Below are 17,890 nucleotides of genomic sequence, written 5' to 3' on the forward strand. Positions count from 1 at the left end.
GTTAGACATATAAAATTTAGAAAGGAGGATTTTTTGCTTGTACGCTCGACTAGAAACGTCATTATTCGGCCTTTCAATTAAAATTCTAGGTTCACTAAGCGATATTCACGAAAAAAAAGTTTTACAAGGTATGTAGATACTGCTAAAGAAACAGGCTATATTAATTTTACCTCCTTATTTTGTGAAATAAAATAATTTATATTCGTACAATGTGTATTGTATTTTAATTATTTTAAATATACAAATATACTTAAATTATTTCAAATATACAATTATACTAATCAACAGAATTTAAATAATGAAATACTGGTTCGTCGGTATTATAAGCTTCTTTGATAATTTGTAGTACTATGGATTGAATAAAATTTATCTGAAACAAATGAAAAGGAATATAATTAAAGGTTAATAGATTTATTAAAACACAAAAATGTTTTTAGTAATACTTTTGTCTTTAACGCTGCGTTAGACTTACTTGGTCTTGAGGACAATATCCATCTTCAGTAGAACGAGCAACGGTTATCAATACAGGAGGCGGCATATGCTTTAAAAAAACTTTTAATGTTTTCGTCACACATTCTTTTATTTCTTCTTGTGTGCTTATGTAGTGCGGCAGTCCTCCTTGATCTCGTGTACAACCGCCAGCGAATATCATCCACCAATCTGGTTGCTCACCCAACCTCTCCGCTTCTGCTTTTACAACTTCTTTTAATTGGTTTACCTGCATACGAAGATAAAATATAAATAGAATTAAAAAGTTAATAATTTTCAATGTTCCTTAAATTCTTAATACATTATTTCGAAATATTAATGAAACGTTATTATAGTATTATTTATAAAATTAAACCTTATGATATAAATTTGTTTTTGGGCCTTCATAATTTATTAAATCACCGCTTTTTTCCAAATGCTCAAATAAGTTTTGTAGTTCCTCTAAATGTTGTTCTCTTGATGCACAGAAGTTTTCGCATGACTCTTCATCATCCAGCTGTGGAAGGTTAAAACCAAAAATAGGCTCCAAGCGATCATACAGTTCTATGTGCTTATATAAATTAATAAATGGATTAGCTGTACTAAAAAAGTCTAAATCAATATCGAGTACATAGGGCTCATCAACATCGATGTCTTGTGAAATTCCTTTTATTCTCTCCTCGTCTACTCCACTAAGTTCTGCGACTGTTAATAAAAACTTTCTTTTGTTTTTCAATTGCGCAGAATACAATGCATCGGACATATAGTAAGGTTCTTTACTGTCTACACGAAGTAGGCCTGTTACAGGGTGGTCACCAACGTGAATCACGCGAGTACCATCCGCAAATTGCTTCGCCCACGGCGGTCGCAGCCATACTACTCGACCTATATGGCCAGCCGCCGCCGCCGGCACAATCCAATTTTCTATTTGTAATAATGGTAAAAGTTTTCTGCCAGACCGAACATCCTTTCCTTTCAATTTACGATCTATCAGCATGTCTGGGTGAGCATCTAGATGCACTAAGGTTGTTCCCTCTAGTGGTAATTTTTTTCCACCGATAGCAGAGTATATAAATTGTAATGCTTCATTATGTTCCTCCACAACGTAAATTGGAATCTTTTTAAACTGTTTTAATGATGTTTTTGAAAGATCGAGATTGTCCATACTCTATATATATTTTTTTTTACAAATCGTCCAGTGCACATAAGTTATTGGTTTATTACGCACTGCGTTAGTCTGAAACAAAACCTCTTTTAAGATATGAAGTTTGTTTTATACAAAGCCTATAAAAGACAATATAGGTAAATTAGACCCGCATATCTAGGAACTGATACGAAAATAAGGTGAATCTAAAACAAATCTCTTTAAAACCCGCATCTACGTCTCAGACTGAAAGAATTAGGTTTGAGATTTCTACTACGTAATTTAACGGCGTCCTTATAACACAGGTCAAGGTCTAAAAAAGATCAAGAGGAAAGTTCCAGCCCCGATTCTTAGTAACTGCGCACAATGTACTTAAGTCTATTTGCCTTTAGTACACAAAATGTAACGTAGAATAACACTTAGATAAATTGGAATGAATGCAATAATATACCAAACAATATTGGGTAAACATAATTTAATACTAACGACACTAAAAGTATGCGTAGGTAAAAGCAATAACTGAATTATAATTTCATTTCATTCATGAGTATCGCGATAGTACTTATTCTGACTCCTCTTTTGGAATAATTTACCATAACAAATTTGTAGCAAAGGAACACATGCTAATTAATAAAAGCTTATGGTATACGTTAAAAAACTTAATTTTAATTAAAGAAATAAATTTTTAAATTTAAATCCTAGTTTAAGTAAGTACCTACCTACCTACAAATACTTTTTTTATGGAGTCGTTGCTTAAGTCATAAAGATATTTTAAGAAGAAGTTTTAATTTCCTACAGTAATACACAATGTTAACTTGTATTGCAAGTTGCAACCTATAAGGCTCTGTGTAACGCCTAAGTCGTATGTATATTTCGCGTGGCGCGATGCGTAGATGCGCGGCGCTGATGCTTGGTGCGGAGGAATGGGTAGGAGCAGGGGAGTGTTTTGACGGCTCCCGGGGTCGATATAGCGCGTCACTGACGTCACTACGCTACTACGCCCGTCCAAACATACCCCCCGCGCTTTTACTCCCCCGTGACCTATTGCGCTGTTACGCCCACCTGGGTCAAGGCGCAAAAACGGAAATGGATCCGCCCGGAATATATCGTTATCTGAAGAGTCCGTGGGTTATTTATTTCTTTAAATAGACTAATTTTAGAATTACTTTTTGCCTTTGAAAAACGTTATGAAACATCACAATACAGGCACCTAACATCGAACACTAACCCAAAAAACATTTATTTTTAATATAGTATTAATATTTTGTACTTTGTTTAGGTGTAATACAACATTAACTTTAGTATAATTTATCTTAATTATCTCATTTAGGTATATACGCGATACTCCTGGATTTGATTGGTGCATTACTCATTAAGCCGAGGTTTTAGTAGGAACGAGCGATAATCTTGATAGAACGAATCTTGAAAAAAAAAACAACTTTAATAGCTTCATAAATACTTAAAAATATTAAATTTATATATTTAAAATAAATTGATAATTGTTTTTTAGCTTCTTCGCGATATAATTGATATAAGTATTTAAAAACTTATAATTGCTTCATCAAACATTAAATACTTCTACTACTTCTTTGGACTTAATAAGTTTGTTAAATAAAATTAAAATGTTAATTGGTAAATAATGCTAAAGTTAGTGCATGCATTCAGCCTTTATCATCCTACTGCTGGGCATAGGCCTATTTCTCAGCGTAGGAGAAGGATTGGAGCTTAATCCACTACGATGCTCCACTGCGAGCTGCGGGTTGGCGGATATGTTAAAGTGAGTGTATGGCCAAATGGTCAGATTGTGTAAATCGATATTTAAACATTTTTGTGCGTCCAACATCGGACTATTACATTATGGTGTTAATACTAAATTTGTCTTTAAAAGTCATCTGATTGATTATGAGATTAAGAATAAATAGATATGTTATACATCGTCTCCTGGCTCTCATCATTGCTCATCTATTCCTAAGATAGGCGATTTGATGTTTGTGTTAAAGTAAAAGCTGATACTGGGTGATATTGGGTTTTCACAATTGATACAATAACCAAGTTTAAATCAATAAAGAATGTAGTTAATATCAACAATATTTATCAGTTATGTGAAACAAATTGTGTCTCGCAGTTTTGCATGCTTAATCTACCTTTTCAGTTATGTCGGAATGAAAAGTTGCCTATATGTTATTCTGGTTATCATTGAAGTGATTAAGTAACCAAATTCCACCCATCGGAACTTTTCCATGTATAGGGTACATTTATGTTACATTTGTAAAATATGATATTTTTACTAAAACTTATTATTACATAATACCATTTACTTAATTATTATTATATTACTCTACATAACTTAAATCACATAATATTTTTTTATGAATATTTTTTCTGAGTTTTTTTTTTACTAGCCTATTGTGTTTTGGGAGTTTTCTGTTCTGTGGGTTGCGGGTTCGATTCCCGCCTAAATCTGGGTGTAAGATTTGTATATATGTTACGCTCAAAGATCGAAAACGCTCATTGAGCGGAAAAATAGCTCACAACGCGATGTGGTCACAGTAAAACATCCACATAGCGAAATTCGTGTTATGGCTCTAATGAAAACGCGCACGACGCGTTGTGGCAATCAAAGAAAGACCAAATAGCGAAATTCGTGTCGTGGCTTACATGCTATTCGATCTCAACGCGTTGTGGCAATGAAGAAAAGCCATGACGCGTTCTGAGCATTCATTGTTTTAACCATATCACGACGGACAGGTTGTTGTAACTTGTCGGTGTGGGCTCGGGTGCAAAGACGCATTGAAACCTCAGTTTTATTCATTTCTTTTCTTTTTATCAGAGTGAATTTTAATGTCAGCGCTAATTATGACGAATAAAAAAAGAATTGTTTTACGATAAATTACGTGAGTTTGTGGAAACAAGCACTGATCGCAGTTTTATTATGACTACAGAAAAAGTAAAGAATAGCATAAACGTTGAAAGAGAATGTGCTAAATTAGGTCTACAGGAACAGGCAAACAAAATGGTTTCATTGTCTAATTTGAAATTTCCCTGTGTTGAAATTGGTACTAACGTTTTAGTTAGAGTTCCTGAAGTTGATAGAGGAAGTGCAGCACCCAGGAATGTTATGTGTGTTGTTATGAGCATTAATCCATCAGATCTCTACCAGTTAGGAAACAAGGAAGGTACACTCGATAGACTTTATGCACGTAATGAATTTACACTTTCTGAAACCAACTATATTATCATTTGTGATGTGCCCTCAACTTCATCGTTAACACTTCGCTCAGCATCTATGTTATCGTCTGGAAGTAAGCAAGGGTTTATAATGTGCCACTGCAAAAGATACTGTATTGATAAAAAGTGCAAGTGTCGCTCCAAGAATATAAAATGCAACTCAAAATGCCACAGTAATAGTTCATGTAAAAATAAATAGCAATCAAATACTTATTTTTCACAATTATAGTTATTTCTAATATAGGTACATTGTTGTTGTTTATTGGTGATCAATAAACATTTGTGTTAAATATTTTTATTTCTTGAAAGAATTTTAATTGTCATGAAAAAACTAAAACCCTTATTATTTTATGTGAATTATGAGTAATTTACAAATGATATGAATATTTTTTATTCAGTGATTTATTACTTAATACATTGATTTTTTTAAATATAAAGTAATCTCAATAAATAATAAATATCGTTTCATTTTAATTTATATAATTATATACTTAATATATTTGATAATGAGAAACACGTTATGCCGTAATTTTATAAAATGAAAAATATTTCTTAAGGACCTCTACCAAAACGTTTCCAGCCTAGGCCTAGTAGGATCTATATCGGAAAGTAGTGTGCGTTGTAATCAAATAGTATTCCATACGCGTCATGGCTTTTCTTCATTGCCACAACGCGTTGAGATCGAATAGCATGTAAGCCACGAAACGAATTTCGCTATTTGGTCTTTCTTTGATTGCCACAACGCGTCGTGCGCGTTTTCATTAGAGCCATAACACGAATTTCGCTATGTGGATGTTTTACTGTGACCACATCGCGTTGTGAGCTATTTTTCCGCTCAATGAGCGTTTTCGATCTTTGAGCGTAACATATATATATTTCTGGGTGTAATATTTGTATTTATATTTATATATTTATACACACATATATACACATATATAGACAGTTATATATGTATTTTTTCTATAAATATTTAAGAAAAAAAAATTTAATTATATCAGTTGGATGTTATCTATAACAAGTATTGAATTACTTGCCATAGGAACAGATAACCGTGTGTGTATGTTATAAGATATTTATTTATTTACAAAAGTTTTTAGTTACTTTTAAATAAACATCTCTAAATATGTTGATTAAATTTTTTGAGTTATTTTAGCAAACAATTTATTTGACAAATAAATTGTTGTCTTTTGAATTGTTAGTGTGCTTTAAAAGTATGATTGAACTTGAAATAATAGTTCTAGCAATGTGACACAAATTTAAGTACCTACTACTGACATACCATTTGAAAATAGTTTAAGGAATGCTTGCATCTTGAAGAAATAGTCCAAACAAAGTTAACAAATTAAAATAATGATGAAACAAAATCTGAACTATTGGTATTTATTTAGAGAATTATCTTATCAAACACTTGTTTGATAAGATAATTCTTACGATTAAAATCGAATGAAGCAGGTGAAAATCAGTAATTAATTAGTTGCAGCACTAGTATTTAAAAAAAAAAAGATTAACTGTTTTTGACATGTTTCGTAACAATTAGACATTGTATTCTCCTATAAAATAAGCACGAAAAGAATACTCCCAATATATTCTATCATATAATTTAACTCACCAAAAAATGTATTTATTAAAAACACTTTTATTATTAATAATTCTTTTATTGGTTCTTACAGTTTCTCAGTCTAGTGTATTTGTCAAATGTCAAAATGGGCCTCTTAATTTGTGACGACTATAATAGACCATGATTTTATACATTAATATATTGTATCATCATATAAACATCTCTGAATTTTTATTTTTGTACAAGAAACTTCAAATATGAATGCCTCTGGCCAATTGGACAGCAGAAGTATGGTTAAAATTAACCAATAAACATATACTTACATCTTAAATAAGATGCATGCTTCTCTTTTCTTAATGTATTAGTTTAACTTGCCACGATAATAATATGTAGGAAGAATTTTTTTTTATAAATTTGTTGTCTCTAACTTCAGGACTTCAAACATAGTCATACAACTTTCTGTCACGAACAATAATAAGTGAGTAAGCCATGTATTCAATGTCTTCCTGTTTAAAATAAGATTATGATAATGAACTTTAAATATAATTGAAATGTAAAAAGAATATGTTATTAGTATACACAAATGATTAGTTTCATGAGTATATTTAGATTTTACAATATATACATCAACAAACACACACAAAAACAAAAGAATATATATTGATGACAAAAAAATTAATATTTTTAAATTTACTCAAGCAAGCATTTGTTGTTTGCCGATTTTATTAAAAATTAACATTTTTTTATAAATTTATGATCACCTACAAATAAGATTAAAAGTAGTTTTACTTACTTAAAAAGATAATGTTTGAAATATTAATTTATAACATGTCTATATTTTTATTTAAACAAATTAATCAAAGTCAAACCATCAAATTAATGTTTTGGTTTTGATTTTTGATTTTAAAATTGTTTTTTTTTTTTTTTTTTTTGGGATTTTATGACCTGGTATCTACAGCCTTTAGGTCAACTCTTATTATTTATATACGTAACGTAATAATACGTCTATGAGCACATTTCATTAAATTGTTTTAATTGTATTCTTTATGTATTTATAGATGTGCTTGTAAGTATGTTCGTCTTGTAATAATTGTTTTAATGGCGGCGGGCGGGACAATAAATCACACTTATTTTCAACATCACTAAGTTCACTGGCCAACACTAGTCTGTCAATCAAAAATTTTTGACAATCGAAAATAATGTGTTCCACAGTTCCATCACTTGAATTACAATGTGGACAGGTTTTATTCGCAATAATGCCGAGTCGAGCAAGGTGTGACGGTGCAGTATTATGACCAAAACGTAGTCTATTTATGATAGTAATAAAGTCTCTAGTAGCATCTTGCATACGATGATACCAAGGTCTTGCAGGTAAACTTTCTTGTATGCTCCCATACCATTTTCCTTTCGTATCTTGATCTTTCTTCCACATTTCTAACCACAACTTTTGAGTATTCTGGTCAATACATTGCAAGTAATCGGACATAGGAACATTCATTGCATTTCTAACGTCAACAGCATTAACTCCTTCATATGCAGTTTTATCAGCCATTTCATTGCCAGAGATACCTCTGTGGGAAGGCACCCATAGAAAGAAAATTTGAATATTTTTATTATGGTATTGGTGAATTATTTGTTTAATGAAATAAAGTATATAATTAGACTTGTATTTAACTGTGAGGGTACTTAAAGCTGTTATCAAACTCAAGGAATCAGAAATTATTAAAAAATATTTAATGTTATTGATTTCGCGAATACGCATTAATGCCTGATACACTGCATATGCCTCTGCCGTAAATATAGAGCAGGGTTCATGCAGAATAAAACTTGAAGAAAATTTTGCTTGTGGATCATATAGAGCAGCATGTACATAATCACTTGCTTTGCTCCCATCAGTGTAGATAACATAGTACATTGTATTTTCCTCCAAAAATTTAAGCATTTCCGAATTATTGTTTATTGTCTGTTGAACTATATTAATTGGATGTGAAATACATTGATAAGAGAAAGAGTAACATGGCCATGGAAACTGTTTTCTAATTTTAGAAAACCTATTGTCTATTTCCAGAAGTATATCGGACAGTGTTGGAGAATTACCACATAATAGACCTTGTGCTGTTATTAATGGTCTTCTTGGTGTTCTATCTATATAAGGTACAATTTTATTTATTACTTGAGTATTGTTTGATGCTATTAGTTTGAGACAGTATCTTTCAGCAAGTAATATTCGCCTCAAAATCAAAGGCATCACTTTTGTCTCAACTTCCATGGCCCTTATGGGAGTTGAGCACATAGCACCAGATATTATTCTTAAAGCCTTATTCTGCAATATGTCTAATTTATTTACATGAGAACTATTCATATAAGCGAGTGAGCTATAATCTAAGTGACTTCTAACAATACTTTTATACAATATTGACAATATTTTAGGGTCTGCACCCCATGTTACGCCACAAAGTGATCTGATAACATTTAGTCCTGTGTGAGCATTTTTGGATACATATTTAATATGTTCTTCAAAAGTTAGTTTTGGGTCCAGTATTATTCCTAAAAACTTCTTTGAAGTGACTCTATTTATAATTTCATTATTGTAAATAACATTCGAATTTGAGGTTTCATTGCCAAAAAACATAACACTACTTTTAGAGGGGTTAATTTTTAAATGTAAACGATCATTATAATATTGTAATAGTTGAAATAAGGATTTGTTCATATTATCTATTGCAATCTCTAAGTTGTAATTACTGCTATATAATACAATGTCATCAGCAAATTGTAAAATATTTACATTCTTATTATTTACATATTTACAAATTTCACTTGTGTATATATTGTATAGTAATGGAGATAGCGTGGCACCCTGCATTGTGCCTTTTGAGGCACATTTGGGTCCATATAAAATATTGTTATGCCTAGCATAGATTGTTCTGTTGTTCAAAAAATTAAAAATCCACTTACATAAGTGCCCGGGCACACCCAACCTAGACATGATTTGAACTAGTATACCAGGATCAACACTATCAAAAGCACTTTGAACATCTAGGAATACGCAAACAGTGTTTAATTTTCTATGTTTTGCATTTTTCAGGTCCGAGATTAAAGAGGTGAAACTGTCTGCACTACTACGCCCTCTACGGAAGCCATATTGTATATGTGGAATGAAACACTTGGATTCAACATACCAGTCAAGACGGACTTTCACCATATTTTCGAATATTTTACCAAGACAGGATGACAAGGAAATTGGTCTATAAGAACTAGCAAACTCAGGAGATTTGTCGGGCTTAAGTATTGGAACAACACACTGTGTTTTCCATGACTGTGGAATAGATTTATTACGCCAAAGCAAATTGAGGATACTAAGAAACAACTTTTGGGCAGATACATCTAACTTTTTAATTACTATGTAAGGATAATCATCTAAGCCAGGAGTTGTATTTCGTCTAGAGTGCAAGCTTGTTAAAAATTCAGACCATGAAAATGGATCCAGTAAAAATTTAGAATTTGGGTTGTGATTGTTGATTTCAAAAAGAACGTTCAGTTGATCTACTTCAATTAAGTTGCTATTATCTGATAATTTATCCAAGAGTGGAGATATAAACTCATTTGTATATGATTTATTCTTAGGTCTTATGCCTTTAAACATTTTTAATAAATTCCAAATTTTACTTATGTGAGTATTTCTATTAAAAGTGTTACATAAATTATTCCATCCAATTTTTTTCTGTTCTGAAATTGTTCTCTTTTTCTGGGCATCTTTCCTTTTGTAATTAATATAATTTTCAATAGTAGGCTCTTTTCTATATAGTTTTAGTGCATTATATGAAGCAATAACACTTTGTTCACATATACTATTCCACCAGGGAGATGGTGGCCTGCTTATGAAAGTGTTTGTTTTAGTGAGCTTTGGAATTGACATTTCTTTAAGAGTATCTAAATGAAGACAAAAATTATTATAGGTTGAAATAGGATCATGTGATTGAAGTATGAGATCATTAAACATTGTTTTTGAAAGAGCTGTGTATGTTGCCCAGTCAGCTTTTTTATATATGAACCTATCTACAGGGGAATTGAGATGATATTTATCTACATGTAATAAAATCTCTGTTATTGTTGGATAATGGTAACTTCCCATTGTATCATCATGTACAGACCATTCACATAGTGGTGCGAGGCTGCCACTGATGAAGCTTACATCAATGGCAGAAGAAGTTTGTCTAGGGCGATTTATAGTTGTAGGTCTACCATCATTTAAAATACACAAATCTAAGTCATCAATTAAATTAAATAACTCCTGACCTCTACCTTTCGTTGACTGACAACCAAATGCAATATGATGAGCATTAAAGTCACCACTCATAAATATGGGTTTTGGTAGATCATTAATAATGTAACGGAGTCTATTCATTCGTATATGCCCACTTGAAGGTGGACAGTATACACAGAGAATTGTTAAACTACTATGTCCTGTTGATACAGATACAGCAACTGTTTGAATGTCTTCATAAAATCTGGTATTTAATATATTATACTTAAGGTATGGTTTTATCAGTATTGCAACTCCATTATGTGCATTATTTGAATTTTTGTTGTAAATATTATACCCTGGTATTTTAAAATTATTATCTTTTAACCATGTCTCATTAAGAAGGCAAATATCAATATTTTGTTGTTTTAAAAATTGTATCAATAAAGGTTTTTTACTATTTGCACTTTGAATGTTATACTGCGCAATACGTAACTTGGATTGTGTAGAATTAGGCTCTACACAATCCATTATGTTAAGTTTTTTAATAATGCATCTTTAATAGTTTTAAAATTAGTGGGTATACTGTCATCTTTATTGGCTAATTCCACCAACGTCTGCACTAGGGCCATAAGTACATCGTTGTTGGAAATTATTTGACTTTTAAGGTCTTTAGAATGGACCGTTTTAACTTTATTTACATCTTGTACAGACTTATTTGCAGAGATATTTACAGACTTATTTACAATAACATTACTTTTTACAGGTTGTGATTTTGGTGATGGGAGTGGAGGGAAATCTGTTTCATTTGCGGTGACTTGTTTTGTAAAGGCGACACTTGCATAAGATATGTTGTTTTTCTTTTCGATAATCTTCTTTGTTTTAATAGGACATAATCTAGATATCGCAAGATGAGGTCCACTACAATTTATGCAGCTGATTTCTGTTGGTTTATCACATTCCTTATACAAGTGCTCACCTCCGCAAATACTACATCTTTGTTTACCGTTACAAATCTTTGCTGAATGATTAAATTTAAAACACTTATAACATTGTAGTAATGGTGGAATGTATTCGAAAACTCTGTACGAGAATAGATCATATTGTACATTATTAGGCAGTACATTAGATAAAAAGGTTATGCTTACAGTCTGCAATGGAATGCGCTCTTGTCCTACTTTCTTTGAAAACCTTCTTATTGCCACTATTTCATAAATTGAAGAAAGTCTTGTGTAAAGTTCTTTGTTAGATATATTCGCTGGAACGAATCTAATGATGCCAGTTTTTTCAATTTGCGCTGCCGGTATGAACGCCTTCATGTTATATTTTGTGAGGAAAGTAGTGTTATTAATGAAGTTATTGGCCGTATTATATTGCTTAAAAATAACTGCTATTTTATTTGCATTCACCCTCTGAATACCCGTCACACCTTTTACATCCATTGCGAAAATATGATTTAAGTATATAGGGCTCTTGTTACCCAATCTATCGTTATTTGTGGATTCTACATATACTTTAAAATCTGTGTTTAGTGAGTTTTCCGGATACAGTCTTTTGTAATTCGGTTTGTAGTACGGTAAATACGCATCTCGCTCATCACCGCAGCCAGATGATCCAGAGCCTCCTCCTTCATCCGTAGGCCGTGGCCGTTTTTTTGAGGCGGGCGGGTGAGACCCGCCCCCCTCGTTTACCTCCATTGCTATTGTGCTTTTCAGCAGCTAATAGCAATATTTTAAATACACTTTAGCTATAAAAAAAACACTTGTCAGAAAAAATTTTAAAATTAAATTTTAAAGTCAACCGCGCTTTTTCAAGGTTCCCGCCAAAGTCCTCTTTTAAAATTGTCATTTGATTGCACAGATTAGTATAATATGTTTGATTGCATATGCTTACCACAGAGTAAAAAGAGATGTGATGGCAATATTTGAGTATAACAAAACAAAACCGATAATAAGCGAGTGTAAATTTAAAATTGAACTAAAATGTTTTTTTTAATCGATACATTAACAAATGATGATAGATTAATAAAAAATATACTTATGTATTTCAGATAGCATTTTTTTAAACTATCGCATCAATATAGTATTTAGGCAAACCTTTGTAGGTCGCCTTTTATACACAGTCGCCGTTTACATAAAAAAACGATTTAAGGATGTATGTAAAATATGTGTAAAATATATCAACTCTTCTAACTTTAGATAAATTTGAAATATATGGTACAGTTGGTTACGCTGCATCGACTGAAAAAAAAAACACTTAGTCGCTGTATTTAAAGAATAAAGCCTCATATAATTCTTTAGGGGATGATAGACGTGCGAGTAAGTTCGCGAACTTGTGGTTCGACGACCTTTCCAAATGTTGGTAGAAGTTAGTAGGTAGAATGTAAAATGCAAAATTGATAGATCTACCACTTCAATTTAGAAGATTTTTTAAGATTAAAAATGCATGAACTGTTCTTCAAATGTTTATTTTTGGAAATTATACATATTTTTATTGAAAATTTTTAAATGTTCTGCGCTAGGCTGCCTGTTGTTTGCTATGAATTTTTTAGTACGCAACAATCCCTCTAGAGTCTCCGTGCAAATTCTATTTCTCTGGAAGGTTTTCATATTATTAATTGCATAAAACAATTTCTCAACGTTGGCGCTACGATGTGGAAGTGCGAGTAATTTTATCACGAATTCGGATAGCAGGGGTTGGAGACCGGTCTTCTTTTTTAATGGATGAAACATGCTTACAGAATTCTTCAGGTGTAGAATCCACATTTTTTTCTGTGAAATGAAATGTCATCCACTCTGTCCAATTCGGTCATGTTTTCTGGGCATAGTCCTAAAAATAATTCAGTGGTGATATGTAAAACTAAAAAAAAAATAGGTAGTTTTTAGGCCTAGGGTGGTAGATAGGTAGACTGAAGTGAAAATTGGTAGATCTACCAAAAAGTTGGTAGATATGACATCGCTGCGCGTATTACTAAAATAATACTTTAAAACCGCCGAGTAAATTCATTGGCGATCCGACAAGTTTGAACGTAACCCGCCTGCGTTCGTACGTGTGGCAGCACTGCGAGCCGCAAGCCGCCATTTTTAACCAACTTCCTAAAAAAGAAGGAGGTTCTCAATTCGATTTTACTATTTTTATGTATGTTATTTCAAAAGTTTTGACAGGATGGACTGGTGTTCCATGTTTTTTATTTATTCGAAAGGTGGTGTGTGTGTCGTGGGGTCAATTTGGTTGCGATCTAACAAGTAATTTTTGAGTTATATCTAATAATGCGTATTTACTTGACTGTTTTTTCGTTTACCTACGATGTGTTACTGGTCGATGGAATTGAATGAAGTCGGTTTTTTTGTTTGCGAGCAAACACAATTATGTTTCACCAGTCCACGGACGCGCAACGCTGGTAGTGTAGGTATCTGTAATTTTTGTTACTTGTGATTGAGAAAATAGGTAAAATGAATTATTTCCGAACTTCGTCTTTTTTTTTTGGTTTTTAAAATGTAATACGATACAATTCCTAATTCCACAAAGCTTCTTCTGTCGGTGACATCGCAATACAGAATAAGTAAGCTTCACGTGTATCACCGACGTCGAGCCGAGTAAGTTCGCGATCTTAAAAACCGCGTTCTATAAGTTCGTACGTCTATCACCCCCTTAAGTTACTTGGGCTGGAGGTTGAGAAATAAAATTAAAATGATAACACAGTATATGTATTATTGTCAAGGCACGGTCTAAAAAGAATTTTTAGATATATTAAGTATATATTTTTATTTTATTTACGAAATGATTCCTGGTGTAGTTATGGAGGTATTCGAGATTAACTTTTGATCTTTCATTAGCGTTCTATGATCTGTTGTTCAACTTAGCATGTCTATCATGTTGGATACGAAAATGCAACAACTATGGGGTGTAGAAGAAAGGAGCGCTATCTTTACATAGTCTTGCCCTAAATATTAATATAAAACCATTAAAAATATATAAACTAAATAAACTATTATATAATATAATAACCATTAAAAATAAAACTTATTAAAAGTAGTCTTCATTACAGTCCTTTAAACGTTGAGGCCAGTTACCAATAGAAGCACGTATTCTTTCCATGGGAAAATTCTTCACTACCAATCGTATGGATTGTTTTAGGGACTCTAAATTATCATAGCGTTTTGAAAAAGCACTTCTTAGACTAACCATAAATCATAATCCAGCGGATTAAGATGACGGCCAGACTTCAGCTTTGATGAAGTCCGGAACGTTGGTTTCTAACCAAGATTGGATGGATCGATCTTTATGACCCGGCGCCGAGTTTTGCTGAAAGGACCATTCTTGGTTACTGAACATGGTGTTGTTAAGGGGCTTAACATACCTACCTTCTCAAGAATGGTAGCTTGATACATTTGTGCCGATATTTTGATACCTTTTTCATAAAAATATGGCTCAGTCACTCCTTCATGGCTAACACGTATCCCACCAAACCATTACTGAAGTCGGATAATGCCCACGCTGTACTCTGTTAATTAATTGGGAAGCTTCCTTAGAACTTTGAACATAAATACGGTCATTTTGTTTGTTAAAATATGGCTCAATTGTAAAAAATTTATCATCCGTAAACAATTTTTTTTTGTGAACTCTCTTTGCGTACCGCTTAAGTAGTTGTTTTGATTTTACAACTTTTTAAATTATCTGTTAAGAAATGACCAGTGCATCTCTTAAAGGTTGCAAGGGTAAAGTCCTAAGTCATCATTTACGTACAATATGCGACATGATTTTAGGTGTTATCTTCATGTCCCGAGACAAAACCTTTGCTTTCGCACAGGATTCTTGCCCTTATTGGTTTGATCGCCTGTTTCATACGAACATTACTTGGACAGCCAGATCTTTTTTGTCATAAATAGAGGAGGTTTCATTGTACCTATCAATAGCCCGGTACACAAACATTTGACTAATACCAAGCGTTTGGAGAGTTTCAAAAATTGTATTTGGCTCCATACTTATTTTGTGTAAAGCAATTCGGTTCTCTTTATGACCCCACTCCATTTTAATATCACAAAATATTTTACAATGTATTGACGCGAAAACGAGAAAACACAATGAACAATCATATAAAAATGATAGATTCCAAATTGAAATGTAATATTTTGTTTCTTTTCAATTGTAATAGTATTTATGGCCAGACTATGTATATATCAGAATGTGTCCGTCGAAATGCATTGAATTAGGGTGGTGGCAATATTATTAGTTGGTTTTCTGTTATTCACATAGTTTTTCATAAAATTAAATATAAATAAATCAATAAGAAATATAATATTATTTATTTTAATTCATAATAATTATATAATAATTAATAAAAAATAGATAATAATAAATGTGGCTGCTGTGTGGCTACGGCAGTAAAGAATATAGCTACCCCCTCTCTCTTTAAGTGGTTGTCGTAAGAGGCGACTAAGGGATAACACAGTTCCACTACCACCTTGGAACTTAAAAAGCAGATCGATGGCGGGATAACCACGCCATTGTTGGCTTTGAAATACACAGGCCGAAGACGGGCAGCAGGTCTTCTGTGCGACAAAGTCAACCCTGTGGTCACCAATCCGCCTGCTCAGCGTGGTGACTATGGGTAAAACAGATGAGTTCGCTCCAAAAATGGCATGGAGGCCTATATCCAACAGTGGGCTGCGATAGGCTGAAGTGATAAGATAATAATAAATAATATTTCACAGTTTACGAAATAAAACCACTCTAGGTGCACATTTCCCTATAATAATTCTTTAAGGTCATATTTACATTATTTTGTACAACGTAAGTTTTTGAAATTTTCAATAATTAACTACTTTGGTCAACGATATTATTTTTTTTAACTCGGCATACTTCAATTCATCTACATTTGCTACATTTATACTCAATGTCTACACCAGCGCGATTGTGGAAGGTTTTTGAACTGTTATTTAAAGCATACAGCTGGACACTTTTTCAACTTTTCTCACCTCTACCCTCTACCCTCTATAGCGGCAACATAGCACTTGGCATCATCATCATCATCATCATTTCAGCCTATCGCAGTCCACTGCTTGACATAGGCCTCCACAAGTTCCGCCAAAAATGACGTCAACTCATGTCTGTTGCCCAGCACTTGGCAACATATATATATTTATTTAGGTCTCCGTCTTATATACAGGTGAAACTAAGCCCAATTTCAATAGTGAGAGATTAGTAAAATAATGTCATAACTTTCTTTACTGCTATCGATGGATGCGGTCACGTGTGCGGTGCACACTGCGCACGCCGGTTGAGAGATGCTTCATTGTAATTGGTTATATTGAGTGACGCTTCATTGTAATTGGTTATATTGAGTGACGTTTCATTGTAATTGGTTGTATTTTAAAACATAAATGCGTTATGTACGATAGAAAAAGAGACAGAATACTATTCTGTCTTCGTTGCACAGCACACCCATCGATCGTCATGCCTCTGGCGGCCGTAAACCATTAAGCCAACCTACCCCCACTACTATGGTTTCACGACCTGTGTATAAGACCGTGATTTAGGTATATAATGATGTAATATGCGAATTGTTAATAATAACTTCACTTGCTTTTTGAAATATTTATGCATAAATATAAAACTAATCATAAAAAATTAATAATAAATACATAAACGCTTCACACTCAACGGCCTCCAGTAGGATTTTTTCTATGTTGGGGGTTCGGAAACACACACAATACACAAACGCCCAGACCACGACAAACATCTATGTGGCCATTACAAAATATATTTGTTATAAGCGGGAATTCAACCCACAACCGCTAGCGCAACGGCCAGTTCTGTGACCTCTGCGCTAACGCGTCGTCAAAAATTATTAGTGAAACTTTTAAACAATCAAGAATAAAAAACACTTCGACTTTATCAGCTGATAGCCTTGTTGCGAGATTAGCTCGGGACAGAAATAAAATTATTTGATTGGCTGAACTCATTACTTGCCATAAGTAGCAAAATGGGCGTTAATTTTATTGAAAAACGTAAATTATTATACGACATATGATTTTTTTTTTATTCAAAATTATAAGATAGCCTAAAAATAAATAGATAAACTGCGGATCTGACTTTACATAAATCCTTAATAAGTTCGATTTTCATAAATAAATCAATAAATAGTCGATTATAAGTAAAAAATAATCAGTTCGACACCAATAAACTAATGCCAACTCGAACTTTCGGTGTTATTTTTTTTAATGCGAACTTGATAAAATGTTTT

At 32.7% G+C, this 17,890-nt stretch overlaps 2 protein-coding genes across 2 annotated transcripts; both read right to left on the reverse strand.

The window, feature by feature from the left end:
• Positions 1-230: 230 nt before the first annotated feature.
• LOC123657444 (UPF0489 protein C5orf22 homolog) lies at positions 231-7,305 on the reverse strand. The gene is made up of 5 exons (XM_045592989.1): positions 7,192-7,305; positions 6,722-6,904; positions 845-1,719; positions 473-718; positions 231-370 (listed from the first exon to the last, which is right to left on the reverse strand). The coding sequence occupies exons 3-5, from the start codon at positions 1,631-1,633 to the stop codon at positions 278-280; spliced, it is 1,128 nt and encodes a 375-aa protein (XP_045448945.1). The 5' UTR covers positions 1,634-1,719; positions 6,722-6,904; positions 7,192-7,305; the 3' UTR covers positions 231-277.
• Positions 7,306-11,174: 3,869 nt separating this feature from the next.
• On the reverse strand, positions 11,175-12,341 carry LOC123654059. Its single transcript, XM_045590022.1, has one exon. It carries the CDS (start codon positions 12,339-12,341, stop codon positions 11,175-11,177), a length of 1,167 nt encoding a protein of 388 aa, XP_045445978.1.
• Positions 12,342-17,890: the final 5,549 nt, after the last annotated feature.

Source organism: Melitaea cinxia, chromosome 1, assembly GCF_905220565.1.
Source record: "Melitaea cinxia chromosome 1, ilMelCinx1.1, whole genome shotgun sequence".
In the NCBI taxonomy this organism is placed as follows: domain Eukaryota; kingdom Metazoa; phylum Arthropoda; class Insecta; order Lepidoptera; family Nymphalidae; genus Melitaea; species Melitaea cinxia.